Source organism: Giraffa tippelskirchi, chromosome 1 (assembly GCF_054371585.1).
Source record: "Giraffa tippelskirchi isolate mGirTip1 chromosome 1, T2T-mGirTip1v1.2.pri, whole genome shotgun sequence".
Classification (NCBI taxonomy): Eukaryota; Metazoa; Chordata; class Mammalia; order Artiodactyla; family Giraffidae; genus Giraffa; species Giraffa tippelskirchi.
Window position 1 is genome coordinate 222,704,205 of NC_137275.1, and position 25,132 is coordinate 222,729,336.

Genomic DNA, 25,132 nt, shown 5'->3' on the forward strand with positions numbered 1-25,132 from the left:
ACTTCGACAGAACACAGTTCCTAACGGAAGAACTGCATTGATCCTAGTAACTGTTTTTTTTTTTCAAGTGAAATGGGAGGTGAGGGAAGTTTAAGGAAAAGGGTACATGTTAATGCCACACTCAATGCAGAAGTGATTTCATTTTCATTTTATGATAGAGCTGAATTTATATGACATGATTTAACATTCATCTGTTAACCAATACGTGCTGGCTGATTGATTGTTGGATTGGGTGGATTGGCAGGTCAGTGAGCTGGTTAAAGAGATGACAGATGTTGGGTCAAAAAATTATGTAAGCTTTGTGGACAGAAAACCCTAAGCTAAAATTTCAATTTTGTCACCTCTTAGCTATACCTCTTGAAAGTCTCAGCTTCCTTATATATAAAATGGAGATGATATAATCTAACTTGTCATTTTTGCAGACTAAAGAGGGCATACAATGCCTACTATGAGCAAATATTCAATAAGGTGTGGCAAAGATGAGTAACTGGGGCTTCCCTGGTGGCTCAGTGGTAAAGAACCCATCTGCAGTGCAGGAGATGCGGCTTTGATCCCCCGGGGAAGATCCCGTGGGGCAGGAGATGGTAACCCACCCCAGTATTCTTGCCTGGAGAATCCCATGGACAGAGAAGCTTGGCAGGCTACAGTCCCATGGGGTAGCAAGGAATCGGACACGGCTGAAGCAACTAAGTAACAACAACGCTAGTAGCTAAGTAGTGGATTCAAAAGAATAAATTGGCCCAACCAACCTCTCCAACCACATCTTCCACATCATTACATTTCCAATCTGATCTGCCTTGAAATGCACATTGTGTGCTCAGCCTAGAAAGTTTCACCACCCTTCTACACAGACAACTCCTACTGAGCTAAACTGTCACTCCCTCTAGGGAAGTTTACACTAACCACTCCAGCTTGGGCTCACCCTCCTCTGAAAAACAAGACCAACTGTTATAACCATGACTCGGTCCACCTACTTGCCTTTGTCAACACACCAATCCTGATTGTTTCACTGACATGAGCCAAATCTAAACGCAACTTTGCAGCTCTCTGAGCAGGTGGCATGGTGGTCCACCACCTAAGAGGCTTTCTCAAAATTCACTGGACCCAGTCACTGTGGCAGAAAACTGACGTCCAAAGGATAGCAGCTCATAACACAAGATGACGCATGTGGGCAAGACCCGTAAGCGGCAAAGTGCAGGAATCTCTGCCATGTCCCGTGTCCTTTCTCTCATTTAGTTCTCTCATTTCCTTCATCTCATTCATCCTCCCTTCCTATCCTCACCCCCTTCAACATGAACTGGACACAAAGGGGAGAAATGGGTAAAGCTGAGTAGGCAGGAGCAGTTAGTCTGCTTTCTTACTGGTCTAGTCCAAACCCATAGAAGATACAATGATACCCGCTTTGTAAAATGATAACCTCAAGTTATCAGCCCCTAAAGCAGATTTAGATAAACAAAAGGACTTCTTGAAACAAAATCTCAAGTTTAATTTTTCCCTTAGATTAGACTGTACTCCAAAGGAATCAATACAATAAGAAGATTAAACATTCCCAACAGATTGAGCTAATTCCAAGGTGACGCTATTATTCCCACAAAAGTTAGAAAACTCTCAAGTTAGATTTTCCCAGAGAACAGAATCAGCCAAGACAATCTGGCTTCTCTGACAACATAACCTTCTGAGTGATGGCTGAGATGTTAAGATGGCTTTGATCCCAGGCCACCCCACGGTCCCCTCCCTCCCAGACCCAAAGTCACAACAAGGCTATCTGGCCCAGGGACTGTCGACCTACCTCCCAAGGTAGCAGAGATGAGGAGGTGGGTGCCGTACTTTTTGATGATGGTGTCGATGAACTGCTGAGTGGTGGGTCTCCTGCCGAGCAGGCGGATGCTCCTTTGAAACTCCGGCATGAGGGGCACTGGGTGACGGACCAGGTCTCTCCTCTCGATGGCTGTGTTCCTCACCTTCCAACGGGCAAACTCCCTGGGCAGGAGAGATGGGGGAGACTCTCAGCTGACCAGCTCTACCCCCAAGCCAAGCCCACCCAACCAGCCCATCCAGGCATCTACCCTGAGGTGAGAGAGTGCTTGCAACTATTTTCAATATTTGTTAACTGATACTTAGCTCTGGAACCCTCACTCTTTCCAGTACCACGAATATTTATTGGGTACCATTCTCATCACTAGGGGCTTCCCTGGTAGTTCACACAGTAAAAAGTCCGCTACAATTCAGGAGACCTGGGTTCAACTCCTCGAACGGGAAGATCCCCTGGAAGAGGGCATGGCAACCCACTCCAGTATTCTTGCCTGGAGAATCCCACGGACAGAGGAGCCTGGCGGGCTAGAGTCCACAGGGTCGCAAAGAGTCAGACATGACTGAGCGACTAACATGTTCTCATCACTGGGGTACCGCAGTGAGCCAGAGAGATGCAGTCATGCTTTCACGATGCTTACAGAGCATCAGACACAAAATCACTGTCATCTAGTTGCTTATTCATCTCCCTCACTAGACCGTGAGTGAAACCGTAAAGATGGGATCTTCTCAGGTACATGGTACATGTTACGTGGTGGAGTCAAAAGCATGCTAGCTCGATGAACAAATAAGCAAAAGAATAAAGGAAGGCGGGAAGGCTCTGTACCAATGGACAAGGCATAAGGCACAATGCAACTTGAAAGTTGATCGAAGACAATTCCACGATCCAATAACGAGCCCAGGACTCAGCTTCAATCGAAAATTTCCCATGCATTCATTGAACAATTACTGTTTAAAAGAAACTAAGCTATGTTCTGAACACCATGTGAGGGAATTTTCACTCTTCCCTTCACTAGAGATTGACAAAGTCAAGATAGAGGGACACTGGACTTAGGAGTCTAAACTGAGGGTCTCACTGTGCTTCTTGTAAATTATGGGGTGTGATCTTGGCCAGAGGATGTCAATTCTCCAGATCTACATTTCCTTATGTGTAAAATCCAATCAATATTATTTACTTCCTATTGCTGGTGGCCAGAGTACATGAAGCATAGGGTGTGAAAATACCATTGGGAAATGCCAGGCACTAATCCAATGTAAAAGTTTTATAACTTTTATTTCTTCACACATTCACGGATATATAAATCATTAAAGGTTCACAGATGATGGAGGAGGAGCATGCAAACCAAATACAAGTAGACATTTAAAGGGCCTCGGTTCAGGTTGTTTTTGCTTTCATAATGACCTCTGTTCCTACAAAAGATGGAGCTCCCCCTGGAACAACCAGCTCTCTGACCTGTCTGAGTTATAAGCTCCAGGTCCCTTGAATAAAACAGACTAGTCAAGAGGACAGCAAGGTCAGCCCAGACAAATGATGGGAATGGGAGTCTAATGAAAAGGTCCCTCTCTCCTGCCACAAGCTGGGAGAGATGAATAAAGGAAGGGGCACAGAGCAAGAAGAAGCAGAACAGGGTGGGAAACAGGATGGGATAAGTCTAGGTAATTCAGTGGTGGAGTCTGACCCCTGATGCAGAGAAAGCTGTGTCTGAAGAAAAAGTTTCTTCAATGGAATGCATTTCCAAGCCTCAGAGCTTATGGTCTGTGTCTACTTAAGAAACCTCTGTCCATAATTCGTAATGCAGTTTGAATTCTAAATAAAGTCAACTCGGTGCTCTGCACGAGGCAGGTACGTATTAAATCTACCAACCGCACTCAGTGACCCTTGCAGGGCACCTACTCAGTGCCAAACATCATGTCCACAGGAGGGTGGAGGACACATCCCAGTCCCATGCCCTTAAGATGCTCAGTCTGGCAGGACAATCATGCCCTCCTTAGTGTAAACCAAAGACTACAAGACGCAAAAGAAGGAACACAGACTTCTGAGATTGGTAGGGGAAGCTTCAGTGAGTAGGTCACGTCTTAACCATAGTTTTGTGATTTAAACAAACAGAAATGTTGTTTTTGAAAAATCCAAATACCCACGTAGGGCAGGAGCAGAGTGAGTAAGAGGAGGACACATAACACATTATGGGAAGAGCTGCCCAGGAGGTGAAGTGTATAAAGAAGAGGGTGTGAAATGCGACAAAATGGAGCACGTGGGGTGACCAGACATTAGAGGGTGGGGGATGTGAGAGCCAGCTGAGGGGGGGCCTCACAGGGGTGGTCGGCAGCTGGTGGCATGAGTCCCTGAGATTGCTGCTTCCTGCCCTGTGTAATCTCCTCCCCCAGAGTGCAGGCTGAACAGGACCCAGGGATTTGCTTCTAATGAACAAAAGGTGAAGGAGACAACACGTTAGTTTTGTGATCAGGTTACAAAATATGGCAATTTCTTAGCCATAAAAAAGAATGAAATGATGCCATTTGCAGCAACATGGATGGACTTAGATATTACCATACTAAGCAAAGTAAGTCAGACAAAGACAAATATCATGTAATATTACCTATATGTGGAATCTAAAATATGACTCAAATGAAAACATCTACGAAACAGAAACAGACTCACAGATGTATAGAACAGACTGGTGGCTGCCAAAGTGGGTGGGAAAGGGAAGGATTGGGAGCTTGGGATTAGCAGATGCAAACTAGTATATATAGGATGCATAAACAACAAGGTCCTACTGTATAGCACAGGGAGCTATATTCAACATCCTGTGATAAGTCATAATGGAAAAGAATATGAAAATAAATATACATATAAATGGCTTCCCAGGTGGCACAGTGGTAAAGAATCTGACTGCCAATGCAGGAGATGCAAGAGACACAGGTTTGATCCCCGGGTCGGGAAGATCCCTTGGAGGAGGAAATGACAACCCACTCTGATATTTTTTCCTGGAAAATTCCATAGACAGAGGAGCTTGGCGGGTTACAGTCCATAGGGCTAAAAAGAATCATATATATATATATATATAACTGGATCACTTTGCTGTATAGCATGAATCAACTTATAATTTACAAGTATAGTTGTAAACCAACTACACTTCAGTAAAATTATTAAGAAACCGCCCAAAATATGGCAGCTTCCGTCTTGCCCCTCTCCTCCGTCTCTCTCAGTCACCCTCTCTCTCTCGGTCCTCGTCTTGCCCTCACACTGCCTTGATGTAAGATGCTCTATCGAGAGATCCGTACTGAAAGGAAGGGAAGTCTCTGGTCAACAGCTTCTGAGGAACAGAGACCACACAGGGGCTGAGTGCTAACGGCAACCACGTGTGTGAGCTGGGAGGCAGGCTCTTCCCTCAAAGCCTTGAAATGATGACACTGTAGCAAGAGCAAGGGTACCTAGCTGAGCCACAGCCAGATCCCCAACCACAGAAACTGTGAGATAATACACAGAGGTGTGTTAAAGCTACTAACCTGTGTAATTTGTTACTCAGCATCAGATGACCAGGAAAAGGTGATGAGAATCATCAGATATTTCTGAGGAAAGAGTATTTCCTCATCAGCTTATCACTGACATGTATAAAACTATACATATATATATATATAATTATGGAATTAAATATATATGTATAGGCATAGATACATATACTTCTTTCAGTATTAGAGAAATAATAGTTTCAAGATATTATGTTATATAAGTATGCTATATACAGGGATAATATATATACATAACTTTTATTTATAATTTACAACCTTGGGTTACTATTTTTATCATGTGAATACATCTACATTCCTCAAAACGAACATGAATTTACACACAGAGAGGTTAAGTAACATGTCAAAAGTCACACAGCTCATTAGTGGTAGAGCTGGGAGTAGAACACTTGTATCCTGATTCTTAAATCATTCTTTTAATGTAGATATTGAGAAGGAGAATACAAAAACCATGATAAAACCAGTACTGATACAAAGGAATGATGCCACGCCACCATCAAATTACAATCCTATGATTTAACGTCTTTTTCTTTTCTTTCTTTTTTTTTCCTTCCTGATGTTCACCAGCTACACATCCAGGGCATGCCGCCTGTGTTGCTTCCCTGAAAATACTAGGGAGGAAGACAACGCTGTGTTCCTGGCTCCTCCCTCACCAGGTGGACGCTAGAGGATGCTCTGTGATCTGCAGAGCACAGTGTGTGCACTTGGGAAAAGTTCAGTAATTGGGGGACGTTATGAAGTTCTGACTGCCAGGCACTGCCTGTTCAGCACCACAGACAGCTCCAGATCCTAAGGAACTGCTACATCTTACTGAAAAGAGTGGATGTTTAAGAAAGTTATTAACAATTATGTGCTATTTGCAACAGTCATTTTTCTCATAGAGGCATCAGAAAGAAGGATCTCTAACCCAGTCTGCAGGAGGGGCTGGGGTGGAAATGGCGATGTCAAAACATCCTGTAAAGCTGAATTTTGAAAGGAACATTGCATGTGGCTAGATGAAGACAGGGGAAGGATATTTCAGGACGAATGAGCTCCACGTGTAAAAATTCCAGAAAATAAGAGAATAGGACAGTAGTTGGAGAGAGAGGGATACATATGTGTGCAGCATTCATGTGTGTGTATATGAAATGTAAGAGGTAAAAGGCTGTCGGGACCACACAATGAAGGGTCTTCTGTGTTGAACTATGAAATTAGATTTTTATCTATGAACTACATATCTATATAAACAGATTTTATATCTATAAACTCTGTTCTTAAAGGGGAATAATCAAGACTAAAAATGTTCTAAGAATGAGTCTATACGACTCTGTGACAATCACGGGAATGCTGGACCTAATAAGACTGTAACAGTCACAGGATTCCATGATTTTATCCTCTTTAAGAAAATATACTTAAACAAAAGGTCTTCATTGCACCTGGATCTATTCAGAAGTAGATTTAAACAACATTAGAACTGAAACAGTTGTTTTTCGCTTTCAAAATTTAAACACTTGTTATTTTTCCAGATCTGAGTTTACAGCAGTAAACAAATTAGATAAAAGTCTTGCTATCAAGGAGCTTACATTCTCACGAGAGTGGACCGCTAATAAAGAGACAAATGTGTAGCATGTCAGAGGGAGAAAAATGTATGAAGACAAATACACAGCAAAGGAAGGAAGTAGGAATGCCCAGGGGAAGGGGAAGATGTAGTTCTATATGTATATGGTTCCTAATTTGATGACATTTAAGGAGACTTGAAGGAAACAAGGAATGGTGGCATAGCAATCTAGGAGGAAGGAACGGCAGGTGAAAAGGTCCTGAGGTAGGAATATGTTTTCCAGGTTTGGGGAACAAGGAGGCAGGCTGAGGTGAGTAGATAAGTAGAAGAGATGTTATGACAGGAAGGGTAATAAGAAAAAAATATATAACATCAAAACATGGGATGGGGCTGGCACCAATCTCAAAAGGCCATTCTAGATTCAGAAAAGGCTTTTTATTTTTAAATTCTAAGTAATATGGAAAGTCAAAAGAAGATTTTGAGTAAAGACACCATCTGATTTGTGTTCTAAAAGAGGAGTAGGCAATCTTTTTCTGTGAAGAGCCAGAAAATATTATAGGTTCTGCAGCCATAAGGTACCGTACCTTATTGTTGCAACCACTCAACTTTGTCCTTTTAGTATAAGGAACCACAGCAATAATGGTTGAGCATGGCTGTGTTCCAATAAAACTTTATTTACAAAAGCAGGTTTCAGGCCTGATGTGTCCCACAGTGAGTATGACCCCTGTTCTAAAAGCATCACTGTGATTCCTTTCAAATAAGTCATCAGATCTAACCCACTCAGTTCATGGATGGCAAAACTGAATTTCTAAGACCGTAACTTATTTGCCCAAGATCACACAGCAAATGATTGGCAGGGTGGAACTCAGGGCCTAGGACTCCTGATTCCAAATGCAGCGGCCTTTCCACTGGAATATGCCACCTTAAAAAAAGTAAAAGAAAATAAGAGCGAGAAAAAGTCTTGCTGGGGCCATGTTGTCTAACTGCTCTGCTGGCCCAGGAACAATTTCATGTAAGTTCTCAGTGAATTGAGCACAACATAAAGTATATCTATCTTTCTGAGCCCACAGAGCAAGCAAGTTCCCCTTGGAGGAGAAGGCAGAGCTCACTATGGCATAGGATACGTTTATGCCCAATTAAGCATCCCAGCAGGGCGGGTGAACCAATTAGACTGAGATTAAAAAAGGATCCCGGATGGAAGGCATGGGGTGGCTGCAGCAAGGCCCATCCCACTAGGGGAGCAGAAGGTGGAGGGTGGATGATGACAGAGGCCGAGATGGATGGAGACTGGATCCAGGGTCGTAGGATTTCGGATGAGGGTAGAAAGCAAACTGCAAGCCCAAGACTCTCATTTTAGAGCACTGCTTTCATAGTAATCCTCCCTTGTCTTCTTTGTCAGCCCTCTGCTTTCGTGTACACACACACACACTCACACACACACACTGAGAATAAGTTGCACTGAAGGAGAAAGGAGTGCGAGCAGGCAGAAGAACTGGCTCTGTGCCCTTGGGGAGGTGTGTGTTTACTCTCCTGGGAAATAAGCTGATTGTATTAGATGCTCTTCAGTTCTGTAGCTCTCAGCCCGGGCCTCGGAGATGGCAATCTTGACTCTGCCATCAATTAGCTGTGAAATCACGAGTCTGCATATGTACTGCAAAAAATTGCAGATGCCATCTAGGGGAAGCATATCTACCTTAAAGGGGTGGGTTTAGAATTATATTAAATCATGCAGCACAGCATCTAGAACATAATAACCCTCAACAAGAAGGCAGTGCTAAAGTTAGCATCAATATTGTCACTGTTGCCGCGCCGTGAAGGAGCACCACTGGGCAGCTGGAGGGCAGAGGATGATGGCCAGTGGGTGGGAGATCAGAGGACGCGATCCTGCTCTCGTTACAGCTCTCAGTAGGTGGAACCTTTCTGGTGGGATTTGATTCCTGTGATCTGTGTTACAAGCGGTAAGTCTGCTTTTAAGAAATGGACTCAGATTACAAACTCCCTTCCACTCTCAGGTATGTGATGAAGACTAAAAAAAAATGCATATTCCAGGTTGTTCTGAGAGACAAATGAAATAATGGTTAGAAAACTCTTTGTAAACTGCAACAAGTTATGGACAATTGTAAGCTGCCATTGATATTATTATTATTACTTGCAAAGGCCCAGTAACAATGATATTGCATGCCTGTGTGCTAAGTTGCTTCAGTCGTGTCCGGCTCTTTGCAACCCCATGGACTGTAGCCCGCCAGGCTCCTCTGTCCATGGGATTCCCCAGGCAAGAATACTGGAGTGGGCCGCTGTGCCCTCCTCCACGGGATCTTCCCAACCCAGGGACTGGACCCAGGTGCCCCGCATTGCAGGTGGATTCTTCACCGTCTGAGCCATGTTACTACTCCTTAAAATGTCCTCTTTGTTTCCTCATGTGTAAAATGGGGGAGAACAATTTCTTTCTCAGGGTTGTGAGGTGAACATCTCTACCAATGCTGAGTCCTTAGTGAGCACTGGATAAATGTGAGTTTCCGCCACTGTTTTCTAGATAATCAAAGTTACTAATGACATCTAACAAAGTGGAGGGTTGTTTTACTCTTCTTTACTAAGCATGTTTTGCAGTTTTTTTCTTCCAACATAGCAAAACCAAGTGAAGGGGTATTCAAAAACGCACCTACTATATAGACTTTAAAATACAGAACACTGGGGAAAAATGAGGAGAATAAAATGAATTTTAGATTAAAATTACCATGCAAAATTAATCCTATAAAACCCTGAACACTTGATAGAAAGGGACAACAAATGTCTCTGAGTTTCCTTGCAGCCAAAAGAAAGAGTGAATGCAGACCACAGAGCCACACAGTCAAGAAGAAAACAGATCAGTTGTTCAAAGTTGCTGGAGATACACAGAATCCTGGATGCTATGATAAGATATACAAATGTCTCCCATGATTTTTCATAAAGAGATGGATGTAGTTGAAGCTGGTGGGAAATATCCTCACTGATTCACCAATATTTGATTGGTTCAATGTAGCCTAATGCATATGAAACAGGCACTAACAATTACAGTCTAAACAGGAAGTTATCCAGTGATCTGACTTAATCCAAGGATACATTTTAGAATATGTAATCACTGCAGATGGTGACTGCAGCCATGAAATTAAAAGACGCTTACTCCTTGGAAGGAAAGTTATGACCAACCTAGACAGCATATTAAAAAGCAGAGACATCATTTTGCCAACAAAGGTCTGTCTAGTCAAGGCTATGGTTTTTCCAGTGGTCATGTATGGATATGAGAGCTGGACTATAAAGAAAGCTGAGCACAGAAGAATTGATGCTTTTGAACTGTGGTGTTGGAGAAGACTCTTGAGAGTCCCTTGGACTGCAAGGAGATCCAACCAGTCAACCCTAAAGGAAATCAGTCCTGAATATTCATTGGAAGGACTGATGTTGAAGCTGAAACTTCAATACTTTGGCCACCTGATGAGAAGAGCTGACTCATTTGAAAGCACCCCAATGCTAGGAAAGATTAAGGGTGGGAGGAGAAGGGGACGACAGAGGATGAGATGGCTGGATGGTATCACTGACTCAATGGACATGAGTTTGAGTAAACTCCGGGAGTTGATTATGGACAGGGAGGCCAGGCGTGCTACAGTCCATGGAGTCGTAGAGTCGGACACGACTGAGGGACTGAACTGAACTAAATAGACATGGTAGATCCCAGTTCGATTCCTGGGTCGGGAAGATCCCATGGAGACGGGATAGGCTACACATTCCAGTATCCTTGGGTTTCCCTGGTGGCTCAGATGGTAAAGAATCTGCCTACAATGAGGGAGACCTGGGTTTGATCCCTGGGTTGGGAAGATCCCCTGGAGGAGGGCATGGCAACCCACTCCAGTATTCTTGCCTGGAGAATACCCATGGACAGAGGACCTGGTGGGTTACAGTCCATGGAGTTGCAAAGAGTCAGACTCGACTGAGTGACTAACCACAGCACAGCAACATAGACGTGATATCTCCAATAAATGTTCGCTGAAAACATAACTGATTAAAGTTACAGGATGTTTGCATTTGTTTATTCCTGGGTGGCTTATTCCACTGACTGCATTTATTTGGGAGTGAAATAAAAATAAGCCTCTGAGTGTCTGGGGCTGGGGGGAGGGGAATCTGGGACCACTTCCATTACTATTAGCAGAAAATTAGCCCCAGAGATGAACAGGGGAATCACAGAGGAGGGGATTGAGGAGATGAAATCATTGAGCTGAGAGAGAGAGAGAATGCATTTCCCTTGCCTGCTGTTCCCAGCCTCTCCCCACATGTTTCCCAGTCAGCTCAGGGAAGGGTGAACCCAAGGGCACATGTGAAGTGGAAATGATCCATCTTAACATCATAGTGTCCTCGACAAATCCCCTGCCTGCCTCCATGCCCCAGAACATAAGCAGGAAGACAGCTGAGGAGTCCCAGCAGGCCAAGGGGATATCCAGGGTAACTCAGCTCTAGAAGGGTGAGGAGACGAAATGCAGAAAACAACCAACCAAGAAAAAGAGCTGTCCCTGAAAACGTGATTATGAGCACTGCTATTTTAACTACAAGTAAAGACACTGCCTTAACTGTAGAGCAAATAATCCCTGCTCACAATTTGTAGGTAAGTAAGTCTTTCTATTTTCCAAAGAGTGTTCACTTAAGTACTGGCATTTTTATTTTTCTGCCAACCCTAGTAGGAGTTCTGAAGGCTCTTATGGGAGTAAAGTTCAGAGAAATGGGGGCAACTAGTCCAGGGGAAGCATCCTGGAGTTGGGCTGCATGCTTCTTACTGAGCGGAAACCTGGAAGGGATAAAAAGAAACCCAACAAGCACCCTTGGAATGGCCCAGGTTTGAGAGAAATGGACCATCTCCAGAAAAGCAAGTGGGATTCTTCACGGAGCAGTGTTATAAGGACAGGGACCACCATGGGGGGTTACGGGAATTCATCATGGGGAAAGTGACTTAGAAGGTTTTTGCTTTATTTTACTCAGAGCTGATAGAGCTTCCTGAGACACCCTTAGTCACCTGAGGTAACTTGCAGTCATGCAGAATCCAAAATATCAGAATGAGGATGAAAAGAGTTTTGGAACCAGCATCCAAGGACTTTGCTGCCATTTCACCAATGAGGAAACTGAGACTTAGAATGAGAAACGGACTTGGCCAAGGCCAGCACCTTTGATGCAAGAGGAACGAAGCTCTGGGTTCAGGGTCTACCCTGACCCGCCATCCCATTCCATCATGTCAGTTTTGTGGGGTCTATAGTGGTCCTTTACAAAGCTCCGTCATCTATACATTTTCCTACTGATAACCTAGAAGCAGGGACATGTCCATCCCCGTCACAAGTGGGGGACACTGAGGTCGAGGCACTGAGGGCCGCCTGGCAAACCGATGTGAGCGCCGGGACAGGAACTCAGATTCCAGGCTCTCTGCAAGGGTTCTTCCCTGCTTCTTCCTGTCCCCTCTTCCTTGGCCCCCTCTGGCGTCACAAGCCCAGTGGAGGACAGGCGTTCACTGTCCCAAAGCCCTGTCAGAAGCACCTGTGATGTTCTGCAGAGGAACGAAATGCGGGACATCCAGAAAAAGCCAATGATCATCCTCAGAGCACCTGAACAAAGGGCACAAAAAAGGTCCTTTCTTGACATGTGGGAGGAGCTCAGAGTTTACAGCCAGAAAGGCCCAGCTTTGAACCCTAGCATAAAGCTACTCATCAGCTGAGCGGTCTTTTGCAGATTGCTCAGCCTCTTCGAGGTTCTTTATCAGTGCGATTGCAATCCTAGTACTCACCTTGTAGGGTTGCTGGAAGGATTAAGCATAATGAATGCAATTAATCTGGCAGTAGTAGCTACTCAATAAATGTGAGCTATTTATCCGTTGGCAAGGCATTCTAAAAGGGGAGTTTGTCACATAACACATAACTTTTAATGGATATTTTAAATGATCTTAATATGCCCGTGGGCTCCAGGGATTACACAAACTGCATATAAATAAAATATTTAAAGTTCTGTTTACTCGATTTGTCTCTCTGCTTATTTCCAAAGCATCTATTGTGAAAGCATGACTCATAACTAAATATAGATTAATAAAAGTTTGGAGCAGCAATTATTTTCCAATTATCATAAATCCCATTAAACATTGCAATTAGATGAATTTTCTTTTTCAGATCACAAAATTTGAGAGCTCCAAGGAACCACAGAGAACGTCTCAGTACTGTCTTCGATCTTTAGATGGAAATTCTGAGAGGGAAGATCATTTTCTCAGGGACACACAACTGGGAAAGCGCGAGTTGCTCAGTCGTGTCCACTTCTTTGTGACCCATGGGCTGTAGCCCGCCACGCTCCTCTGTCCGTGGGATTCTCCATGCAATACTGGAGTGGGTTGCCATTTCCTTCTCCAGAGGATCTTCCCCACCCAGGGATTGAACCTGGGTCTCCCCTACTGCAGGTAGATCCTCCACAGTCTGAGCCACCAGGGAAGTCCAGTAGCTGGTTTCAAAATCCAAGTCTTGCACATCTAGACCTCTGCTCATGTCCCTCTGCCACAGCACATTTTTCTAGGAGAAAAAAGGAGCAAACTTCTTCCCCAGCAAGTATTACTGCATTTAATTGCCAATCTTTTTCTTGTTAAAACATTTTAGGATTGTCAAACATGCTGCCATCTGAGAGCCTCCTCCGAATCTGCTTCCCCAGTGAGGCCCTTCTTTTGTTTCCTTATATAGAAAGCTTTCCAGGCCCTGCTTTAAACTCGTTAAGAAAGATCTTTTTCTTCAATCCGGTCAACACACATTCACTGAATTTCTGATCTTATACCAGGAATTGGCAATTTAAGGCCATCCTTTACTTAACTCAAATGTTTCAAAGTTCTTAAGAATGACTGAACTCAGGGGTCAACAACCTATGGCCCACAGACCAGGTTTGTCCCTCTGACTGTTGCGGAAGTAAATTTTTATTGGAACACAGTCATACTCATTTGTTTCTGTATTATCTGTGGCTACTTTCGCACTATAATCTCAGAGTTTAATAGCTACAACAGAGACCATAGGGTCCATGGAGTATAAAATACATACGATCTGGTGCTATAGTGAAAATGTTGGCTGATGTTGGTTTAACCCATTGAGCTGGCCGGTCAAATAATGCATTTTAAGGAAATAATAAAAATGCCAGATTCAAGATTTATAGATTGAGCTACTCAAAGAGATAGATCATTAAATTTTGTGTTTTTTTTTTTAAAGATTCTTTTGCCCTTAAAATATTTTTAAAATACTGGGCCAAAGAAAATCATAAAAGGAGGGTGTTTCCCAGACAGCCTGCCTCAAGCTCCTTTAAGACTAAATAACAAAGTCATTATTTAAATACACATTAGAAGTCACAGGGTAAAGAAAAAAAAAAGCCCAGATCACACCTGAGTTAAGAAAATAAATATGTTTCAAGTGAAATTTACAATTTGATGATTAAACAACGTAACTGATTAAACATACGCAATGATGAAGAAAATAGCATCCAGGCATCAACGGCATGCTCAGAGGTATCTGATTGCCCAAGAGCTGCATGAAGAAGGATGATACCACCGATTTCCCTTCTTGGTGGATGAGCTGTAGTGCCATGAAACCCTGGCTCCAAGGCTGGAACTGTAATGACCATCAAGAACTGATAGCAAGGTCAAGTGCCACTCAGCAGAGCAAGCCTTTTCTGACTGTCAGAATGAATCAGGGTACAACAGGCTGCCCTGGGAAGCAGGGAGCCCTTGTCCAAAGATATAGAAGCAGAGTTTGAGTCACTGATTGACAGAGATGCTTATGGAAGGGACTCAGAACCCACGCAATCCCTGGGAAGCGCTGCTGTTGTTGTCTTTACTGACTGGGAGACCCCGTGCATCTCAGAAAAGAACATGAGGAGCTGTCTTCTGAGTGCCCAGGTGAACTGGAGATATTTCTTTGTAACCATTGACAGGTTTCCTGGTCTCTCAGACACCAGGATTAACAATAGTTATGGGAGAGATGACCTATTTATTTTTTTTAGTCCCGAGTTAACTGAATGATACTCTGAAACACACTGAGAGATGTCAGCCACTTGCTCTATGCCATGGCTGCCCCCAGACTCTGAATTTTAATTTTATTTTCTCTTCTAAAGCACCTAAATACAGTTATTCTCTGTCACATGATCCCCCAGTCTCTCTCTCTTTCTTTTTCTTTTTTTGGCATCCTCATAAAAGATGAGCAAGTCTTATTTTTCTCGGGCATAAAGGTATTTTGATGGCCACATCCATCCTACCAAAGTCACTGTCAATCAGCCATTCTCCTACAAGTTCACTTGGTACTTTCCAGAAGAATCCAGCCCCCCCCCCCACGCAGATGCTTATCCACATAAATTCAGAAACTTAGCCACAAGTAAAACCTCTTTCCCATCACTGGACATGGTTGGCTTTTCAGATTGATATGCCTAAAGCATAAATATATAATATTGGGCACCAAATATGGGCCAGGTGTTTTGCGTTAAGCACAAGCACCCTGGGAAGTGGTTATAATCATCTCCATTTTATAGATGAGGAAACTTAGATTCAAAAACCCACCCAGGTTTTAACTCTATCACACTATGGGCACACTAGACGTGACTTACAATGACATGCAATCTAAGATTCTATTTGGCAAGCTAATTGCCTGTTATGAATTTACATGAACTATTCTTAAGCTAGCTTGCATTTCTTGCGTTTTCAGCAAGGAACTACCAACATTTTGGCCTCCTTAAGGGCTAACATTGGGTCTGAAAGAATGAGCGCTGGCCTTTGAGCAAAGGCATCATAAATCTACCATCTACTGTACCATAATAAGCTGGGATACCTTGGAAAAGCCATGATTCCTCTTTGGACTTCACTTTTCCTATCTGTAAAGTGGACGGCTGGGTTGGATGACTTTTGTTTAGACATGAAACAAGCTGGATTTAGAAAAGGCAGAGGAACCAGAGATCAAACTGCCAACATCCCTTGGATCATCAAAAAAGCAAGAGAGTTCCAGAAAAACATCTACTTCTGCTTTATTGACTATGCCAGAACCTTTGACGGTGTGGATCACCACAAACTGTGGAAAATTCTTCAAGAGATGGGAATATCAGACCACCTGACCTGCCCCCTGATAAATCTGTAGGCAGGTCAAGAAGCAATAGTTAAAACTGGACATGGAACAACAGACTGGTTCCAAATTGGGAAAGGAATACATCAAGGCTGTATATTGTCATCCTGCTTATTTAACTTACATGCAGAGTTTTGTTTTGTTTTGTTTTTTACAAAGATGCTCAGTCACGTCCGACTCTTTGCGACCCCATGGACTATACAATCCACAGAATTCTCCAGGCCAGAATACTGGAGCAGGTAACCTTTCCCTTCTCCAGGGGATTTTCCCAACCCAGGAATCAAACTGGGGTCTCCTGCATTGCAGGTGGATTCTTTACTAACTGAGCTTGCAGAGTACATAATGTGAAATGTCGGGCTGGATGAAGCACAAGCTGGAATCAAGATTGCTGGGAGAAATATCAATAACCTCAGATATGCAGATGAAACCACCCTTAAGGCAGAAAGTGAAGAACTAAAGAGCCTCTTGATGAAAGCGAAAGAGGAGAATTAAAAAGGTGGCTTAAAAGTCAACATTCAAAAAACTAAAATCATGGCATCCAGTCCCATCACTTCATAGCAAATAGATAGGGAAACAGTGGAAACAGTGAGAGACTTTATTTTCTTGGGCTCCAAAATTACTGCAGATGGTGACTGCAGCCATGAAATTAAAAGATGCTTGCTCCTTGGAAGAAAAGCTATGACAAACCTAGACAGCATATTAAAAAGCAGAAACATTACTTTGCCAACAAAAGTCCGTCTAGACAAAGCCATGGTTTTCCCAGTAGTCATGTAAAGAATGCTCAAACTACCACACAATCGCACTCATTGCACATGCTAGTAAAGTAATGCTTAAAATTCTCTAAGCCAGGCTTCAGCAGAACGTGAACCATGAACTTCCAGATGTTCAAGCTGGTTTTAGAAAAGGCAGAGGAACCAGAGATCAAATTGCCAGCATCCGATGGATAATCGAAAAAGCAAGAGAGTTCCAGAAAAACATCTATTTCTGCTTTATTGACTTGCCAAAGCGTTTGACTGTGTGGATCACAATAAACTGTAGAAAATTCTGAAAGACATGGGAATATCAGACCGCCTGACCTGCCTCTTGAGAAACCTGTATGCAGATCTGGAAGGAACAGTTAGAACTGGACATGGAATAACAGACTGGTTCCAAATAGGAAAAGGAGTACGTCAAGGCTGTATGTTTTCACCCTGCTTATTTAACTTATATGCAGAGTACATCATGAAAATCGCTGGGCTAGAGGAAGCACAAGCTGGAATCAAGATTGCTGGGAGAAATATCAATAACCTCAGATATGGAGATGACACCAGCCTTATGGCAGAAAGTGAAGAAGAACTAAAGAGCCTCTTGATGAAACTGAAAGTGGAGAGTGAAAAAGTTGGCTTAAAGCTCAACATTCAGAAGACTAACATCATGGCATCCAGTCCCATCACTTCATGGGAAATAGATGGGGAAACAGTGGAAACAGTGGCTGACTTTATTTTTGTGGGCTCCAAAATCACTGCAGATGGTGACTACAGCCATGAAATTAAAAGATGCTTACTCCTTGGAAGTAAAGTTATGACCAACCTAGACAGCATATTAAAAAGCAGAGACATTACTTTGCCAACAAAGGTCCATGTAGTCAAGGCTATGGTTTTTCCAGTGGTCATGTATGGATGTGAGAGTTGGACTATGAAGAAAGCTGAGCACAGAAGAATTGATGCTTTTGAACTGTGGTGTTGGAGAAGACTCTTGAGAGTCCCTTGGACTGCAAGGAGATCCAACCAGTCCATCCTAAAGGAGATCAGTCCTGGGTGTTCATGGGAAGGGCTGATGTTGAAGCTGAAACTCCAATACTTTGGCCACCTGATGCGAACAGCTGACTCACTGGAAAAGACCCTGATGCTGGGAAAGATTGAAGGTGGAACGAGAAGGGAACAACAGAGGATGAGATGGCTGGATGGCAACTGACTTGATGGACATGGGTTTGTGTGGACTCAGGGAGTTGGTGATGGACAGGGAGGCCTGGCTTGCTGCGGTTCATGGGGTCACAAAGAGTCGGACATGACTGAGAGACTGAACTGAACTGAAACATTTGATTGATTAAGTCATTCTTTCAAGGAAGTTTTTGTTTGTTTTAGAGCACCTACCATGATTCTGTCTCTACTTTAGTTGCTAGGGCTCCAGAACAAACAATACAGTATTGGAATTTTTCTGGGGAAAACACACAGGATGATTTTCCAATAAATATTCTGTAAAATAAGTAAGTTTGATATAAAGAGCTTCTCCGGGAATGGGGATGGCAGCAGGACTCTGTCTCTCCCTTCGCCCCTTCGGGCTAAGGAGCCCAGGAGCCCAGTTTGTAAACTCAGTCCCAGGCTCCATCTGTGCCTTGTCAAATGGGATCCACACGCCACCTGCACCAGCACTGGCTGGGAATCCATGTTAAAATACGGAAATGAGAGCTCACGGAAACTCAGCAAGAGTCTCAGCCTCTGCCTTTCTAACAAGCTCCCAGGGGCCCCTCTGCGGAGCAACACCGAGAACCTGAGGACTGAAGGGCTCTGGCGGTCCTCCTCCTTTGGACACTCTTCCCGTCATTTCCTCCTAGCAAACTCTTTCCCAACCTCCTGGACCTCAGCTGAACATCACTTCTATAGGAAACTTCCCGTCTTCTCCAGCCAGCTCTGGTCCCCAGATCGCCGAACGCGAGTGGCAATCATGGACACACGTAATGGTTTATTGTCATCCCCTCCATTAGACAGTAACCTCCACGGGGCGGAGACTCTACTTATTTTGCTTTATTACAATCCTGGAACTCAAAAGTGCCCAATAAATAATCCTTAAATAAATCAAGGCAGTACACGTCTATGAATATTTTTTTCTCTGCTTTCCAGCAGTAGGAAACTCATTTTTTAGGCACCCTCTGCAATCAGATTATCTCACCTCCAGTGCTCAGCCCCTGGAGTCTGGCAAGTCACCTTAGGACTCTGCTTCCAAATTGCCCAAGTCTTCTGTGACTTCCTGTTTCTATTTATTACTGCACCCTGTTCCAGGCGTAGGTGGAGGTGGCAATTGAAACCTCAGAAGTGAGGAATTTTGGAATTAATCCTCAACACCTTAGTGCTTTCATTTTTCCCTTTTCCAATCAGTAGCACATCTAATAAGTCCAGAGAGCGGCAGGAAAGGATTCTTATGGGATTAAAGAAAATGAGGCTCTTAGCCAAGACACATGAAGGTGCAAATGTCGCCCACCTGACTCCCCTGCTTCAACCCTGACAAGTCTACAATTCCTGCTCAGTATCACAGCCAGAATTATCTTCTCAAAGTGTGGGCTGGCTTTTGCTGCCACCTCCACCTTGTTGGGAAGCCAACAGTGAGCCCTCCCTGTCTACAAAACAAATAGGCAACTATCTGCATTCTGAGACTTCTCGTGACCAGAGTTAAACCTGAAATTCTTAGCTCCTTCCTCTATTACCCTATCCTTACTCCAGTCAAACTGAACTGCCCCTTGGTACATTCATAACTCATATCATTTCCTTACATGTTTCTTTTCTTTTAAATTATTTTTTTATTGGAGTACAGTTGATTTACAATGATTCAGGTGCACAGCAAAGAGATTCAGTTATACATATATACACACACATACACACTCTTTTTCAGATTCTCTTCCATTATAGGTTATTAATAAATACTGAGTAAAGTTCCCTGTGCTATCTAGTAGACCCTTGTTTATTTTATATACAGTAGCATATATCTGTTAATCCCACATTCCTAATTTATCCCTCCCCCTTCCTTGCAATTTTGTGAAAATTCCAGAGACCAGCCACCACCTAAAACACACTCCAGATCACCTAACTCTTGAGTGGAATGCCTTCTGTGCCTACTTACTTCACCTGCTTCTTCTTGATCTCTAATCTCCGGCCCTGGCTGGTACACAGCTTAATTTTTTATTAATATCCCTCAAGTGTACAAGCCCAGGGACTTCCCTGGTGGTCCAGGAGTTAAGAACCCACTTTCTAATCCTGGGGGTGTGGACTGGATCCCTGGTTGGGAAACTGAGATCCCACAGGCTCCGGGCAGCTGAGCCTGCGCCACAACTAGAGAAAAGTGCAACACGCCACAGTGAGGCCCCTGCATGCCACCACCAAGACCCCACACAGCCCCAAACAGGGAAATACACTTCTAAAAAGTGCACAAACTCACTCTTACCCCACGGCTTCCCTACCTTCATGTACTATTTTCTGCTGGGGGAAAAAAAAGATTCTTCTACTTTACTTGGTTTATTCTTACTCACCAAGAGAGAGCATTTGGCACTTCTCAAAGTATTAATATGTATTACCCTGTACTAAAGTGTCTTTCTGTCAAGCAGTAGTCAAGACAGCAGTAATACTAGAGATGTATTTTGTAAGTAAAGTCTATGGGATTTACTGATATGGGGGTATGAAAAGAAGAGAAGAACCATGCATGCTTTGGCTTTGAAGTAACTGGGTTGATAGTAATGTCATTAGACCAAAATGGAAACATTGGTTGAGGAGTACAGTTGAAAAGAGAAACCAAGAATTCTGACTTTGATGTGACACATTTAAGAAGGCTATTAAATGGTTGGGTATATGAGTCTGAGTTCAGGGAGAGGTCTAGGCTGGGAAATAAACGTGTATCATCAGGATAGATTCTATGACACCACAAGAACAGGTAAGAAAGATGAGATCATCAAAACATGGGCATCAGAAGAGAAGCTCCAGGACTGAGACTCGAGTGTTCCAATATGTAGCGACTGGAAAGAGGATCCAGCAAAGACACTGAGAAGGCGATTCAAGTGAGTAAGGAGGATCAACAGGAGAGAAGGTGAGTAAACACAGTAATTTCATTAACATGCAACTGAATTTCTTTACCATCGTTCTCAGGAACTGGCCTCTGCTCGCCCCTCCAAGTTGATCTTCTCCCATTAACTGCACTGCTGGCCTCTGGGGCCTTTTTCTGTCCTCAGATGGGCCCGGATGCTTTGGCTCTCGGTGCCTCTGCAGCCGGTGGGGGCCGCACTCCTCTCAGATCTGCAGGGTGATGCCCTAGCCATCAGCTCGGAGAGGCAATCTCTGACCGCCAAAGCCAAACTAGCCCCCATCTCGTTACCCGATTTCCATGTACTTAGGACAGTTGCGTCACTGTCTGCGATTACTTTATCCACTTGTTTATACTTTATTATCTTCCTCTATATACTCGTCAGGCCCTGGCCCCTTCCCCACTACAACATCGACTCCAGGAGGACAAGGATATTGTCTTACCCAATGGATGGTTCACCGCATGAGCCTACTGGCCCTGCCCAGAGCTTATTAGGTGCTCAATAAATATGTGTTAAACACAAAGAATTCACCTGTCCAAATCCCATCCATCAAGACCAAAATAAAATCTTCCTTCACTTCTGGAAACTTCCCTAACACCTCTGCTTCAAGGCAAAATGTGAGACACAGTAACATGTTGCAGAAAGAGAATCTGAGGTCTGAGAATCAAGTCAGAACAGGGCTCAAGTCCCACATCTGCTTCTAATCAGCTGGGTGGCTTTGCACTCCTCATGTGGATTCTCTGGGCTTGTCTCTTGCACTACAGAGATGATACAGGCCCTTCTTGCCCAAGTTTCTTGTTAGAGATAATGGATGTAAAGGGCTGGCCATATAGAGAGTTCATAAATGCTGAGGAGTATCTTATACCTGCTGTCCTGTCCTCCCCTGCATTACCCGAACCTCTCATGACCCTGGACTACCATTCTTTTGTGTGGCTATCAATGCCAGTCCCTCTCTGTCTGGGTGCAGGGACTTGCCATTTTCTGGGTTCCTTGTCAACACTTGTGGAGTGATGCGCCCCCCCATTCCTCAGGGGCAGGCAGGATGTTAGCCTGAGTTTCTCGCACTTCATATTTACTAGTGTCTTATCCTGTCCAGTCCTTGCCTTGGGATTATGGGAGTTTACCCATATAATCCCCTGCTGGACACTCTTACTTAATGGTTTCCTTCCATTTTTTATCCTTCCTCCCTCCCCCTCCCTTTAAGCTAACATTTATACAGTGCCTTCTAGTTTGCAAAGCGCCTTTCAAATATCTGAGTTTAATCCTCAAGGCCATTCTATGTGTTGAGATTTTTATTTGCTCCGTTTTTTAAATGCTGAACCTCTGGCTCCATAGGTATGTGATTTTGAACACTCTGCTCTCTCCACTTTGCCACACTATCCACTCATCCATTCCATTTTTCACTCATTCATGCGTGCAATACACTCACTCAGCAAATATCAAGCCCGAGACACTGTTCTAAGCATCTGAGATCTATCAAAGGACAAAACACTCACAGATCTTTCCTTTTTAAATTTCTTATACAGTAGTAGGAGGAAGACAAAAAAATTTTAAATGGTTTAAGCAAGTAAAATAAAACATGATAAATGCTATGGAGAAGAAGAGAAGGTGGAACACGGTAAGGGAGATGGGGAGTGCTTGCAGAAGGGAGCACAGTTTCAAATAGAATGGTCAGGGTCAATGCTCCTGAGAAAAGACCTCCAGGAGATGGGGAGTGAGCTATGTAGGTTTCCAAGCAGAGGAGGCCCCAGGAGAGCTGGTGACCATGGAGGAGTGAGCGGCAGGCAGGGAGCAGTAGCAGGTGTGGTCAGAGAGAGGGGCCTGACCATCTAAGGTCTTGGTGACACTGCGGTACGATGATGCTGGTTCTTATGCTGAAATAAGGAGGGAGCTATTGCAGGTCACTGAGCTAAACGATCGGCATGACCTAACTTACATCCCACTCAGTGTTGATGAGAACGTGGTGGAGCAAGAGGAGAAGAAGGAGGCTTCGGCCATCATCCAGGAGAGAGAGGACAGGAGCTTGAACCAGGGAAGAACAGGAAAGGGCGTCAGCAACGGTCAGGTTCTGGGTTTGTATTTTCAAGGAAGTAAACACAGGGTTTCCTAACAGACGACATGAGAGATACGAGCGAACAAGGGGAATCAGGGAAGAGTAAACAGCTTTTGGCTTGGGCAACTGGAAATATGGCTCTTTCATGAACTAAGATGGGGAAAGCTATGGGTAACAAAGGTTTGGCTGGTAATGGGGAGAGGCCGTCAGAGGTACAGGTTTGAACCTGACATATTGAGATGTCTACCTAATATCCGGGTGAGATGTTCAGTGTACAGCTGGGAATACAAATACGGATTTGAGAGTGATGTTTGGGCAGAAATATTATTGATATGCCTCACTCACTTTCAGAAATCATCTGAGTGAAGACTTTTTCAACCAACCAATAAGTGTGTACTATTTAACTAGTAAATGTGCTAGATTGGTGTTCATATGTCTAAGAGAAAATGGACAAAGTTCCTGCCTTGCAGTATTTGGGAGAGTCAGCATAATAAATAAATAATTATGATAATTACTTATAATATGATAAGGTCTTTGGCAGGGAAAGTACAGTGGATAATGAGATTACCTAGTGGCAGCATTGACCTAATCCAGGGATTTTCCTGAGAGTTTCCTGGAGGAAGGGATATATAAGATGATACCTGCAGAAACATTTAGCCAGAAGCACAGGAAAATGAGGAGTATTTCAGGCACAGGGAATAGTGCAGAGGTGAGTGAGGATGTGACATATATGAAAGAATAAAAAAAGTTTAGAGGGAATCAGGTAGGTGTAGGGTGGAGGGCTTGGTGGACATGATGAAATAAGATGCTAGAAAAATGGATGCTGGCAGATCATAAAAGGATTCATCTAGAGGATAATGAAGAAGAGAATCCCATAATACAAGGGCAAATTTAGACAGTTTAGAAAGCGCTTTCTCTGGCTATAGACTCCTCATCAAAGGAAAGGTCTGTGAGATGCTATCAAAAGGATTTTGTTTGTCACAGTTGGTGGCAGAACCTCTCCTACAGCTACTCAAGACTCCATTTACCTTGCGGAAGAGAGGGAGGGAGGGAGGGAGGGAAGGACAAAGAACAAGAGATCCCTCAGGATGGCCAGGGTGTGGAGTTACTGTGGGAATCTCAGGCCCAGTCTTTCTGTGCGTTAACTGAGTCCAGACCCTAGCCTGACCTCCTCTTGGGTTTTGGCAGAATGTGAGCAGGCAAAGCAGGGGCAGTGGGACCTGAGAGTATCAACATCATGAGAAGCCACACGCCTGGCAAGAGGAGAGGGATGTTGGGACCACCTTGGTATGGACCATGTCACTGAGCACCGGCCAGGGAGAGAGGAGGGCTGCTCATCACTGAGCGAGATCCCAGGAGAAATCACTAGGTGAGATTCACGGATTTTTCATCCATTCATTCAACCTGTGGACAAGAGCTGCTGAAGGTGACAGGAAGCAGGTAATATTCAAAAAGACACATGGCTCTACAAATCCTGCCTTAGATCAGGACTCCTCCCGGAGACACAGTCTTTGTCGTCAGTAGTGCTTCCGCTCTACTGAATTGATTGAAATACAATTGATTTCAGCAGCTCTCCTGTGTTAAAGGTTGTTGTTTGAGCCAGATCAACATGAACAGCCTTGAACCAAAGCTGATCTGAGGGCCACCTTTCCCCAAGTCTACTCCACAGCTGAACCCAATCTTGAGCTTCCCACTCCATTATAAGGACAGGATGTATGGGTCAGGGTAAAGCAGAAGGGAGCACAGCAGTCCATTTCCCATAACAGGCTGATCAATACCTTCCTTCCGAGGCCTCACCCTGGAACACACCATCTAATCAAAGTCCATGACTCTGACCCATCCTGGGAAGGGAATGGGACAGGTGGGAACTTCTCAGGCTGGTCCAGCTGGTGCCCAACATGACTTGGCCAGCAAGTTCTTTGCTGGGTGCTAGGGACCTAACAGTTAGACACACCCCTCCTCTCAATGAATTTGATCCTGCAGAGAAAACTAAACTCAAAGCTCTGTTACATCGGGGACCACCTGGAGTTCTCGATTTATTGCATCATCCCAAGAGCTTAGCCTGTCAGGCCCTCAGTATAAACGTTCATGGAAAATGGCACACTCTACAATGGGGAGAAAGGTGAATGGGAATTCATATGATGGTGCAGACATGTCCTGCTGGAGGCGCTGGAATGGAGATGGTGCTTTCAGTAGACATGAATGTGGCACATTGGCGGTGAGCAAAGGGATGGATGGGTGGTTGGGGT

The 25,132-nt window shown here is 44.0% G+C and overlaps 1 protein-coding gene and 1 long non-coding RNA gene across 6 annotated transcripts in view; one reads left to right on the forward strand and one right to left on the reverse strand.

Annotated features, from left to right (window-relative positions):
- BRINP1 (BMP/retinoic acid inducible neural specific 1) overlaps window positions 1–25,132 on the reverse strand; it is a 526,454-nt gene that overhangs the window by 69,050 nt on the left and 432,272 nt on the right. For all 5 annotated transcript variants that reach the window (XM_081576124.1, XM_081576137.1, XM_081576125.1 and 2 more), the window contains one exon: window positions 1,790–1,980. In XM_081576124.1, the coding sequence (XP_081432250.1) occupies window positions 1,790–1,980 (191 nt within the window). The remainder of the gene's footprint in view (window positions 1–1,789; window positions 1,981–25,132) is intronic.
- On the forward strand, window positions 6,215–10,937 carry LOC145540993 (uncharacterized). The gene is made up of 2 exons (XR_014078695.1): window positions 6,215–9,067; window positions 10,816–10,937. It is a non-coding gene; the product is annotated as an uncharacterized LOC145540993 (long non-coding RNA).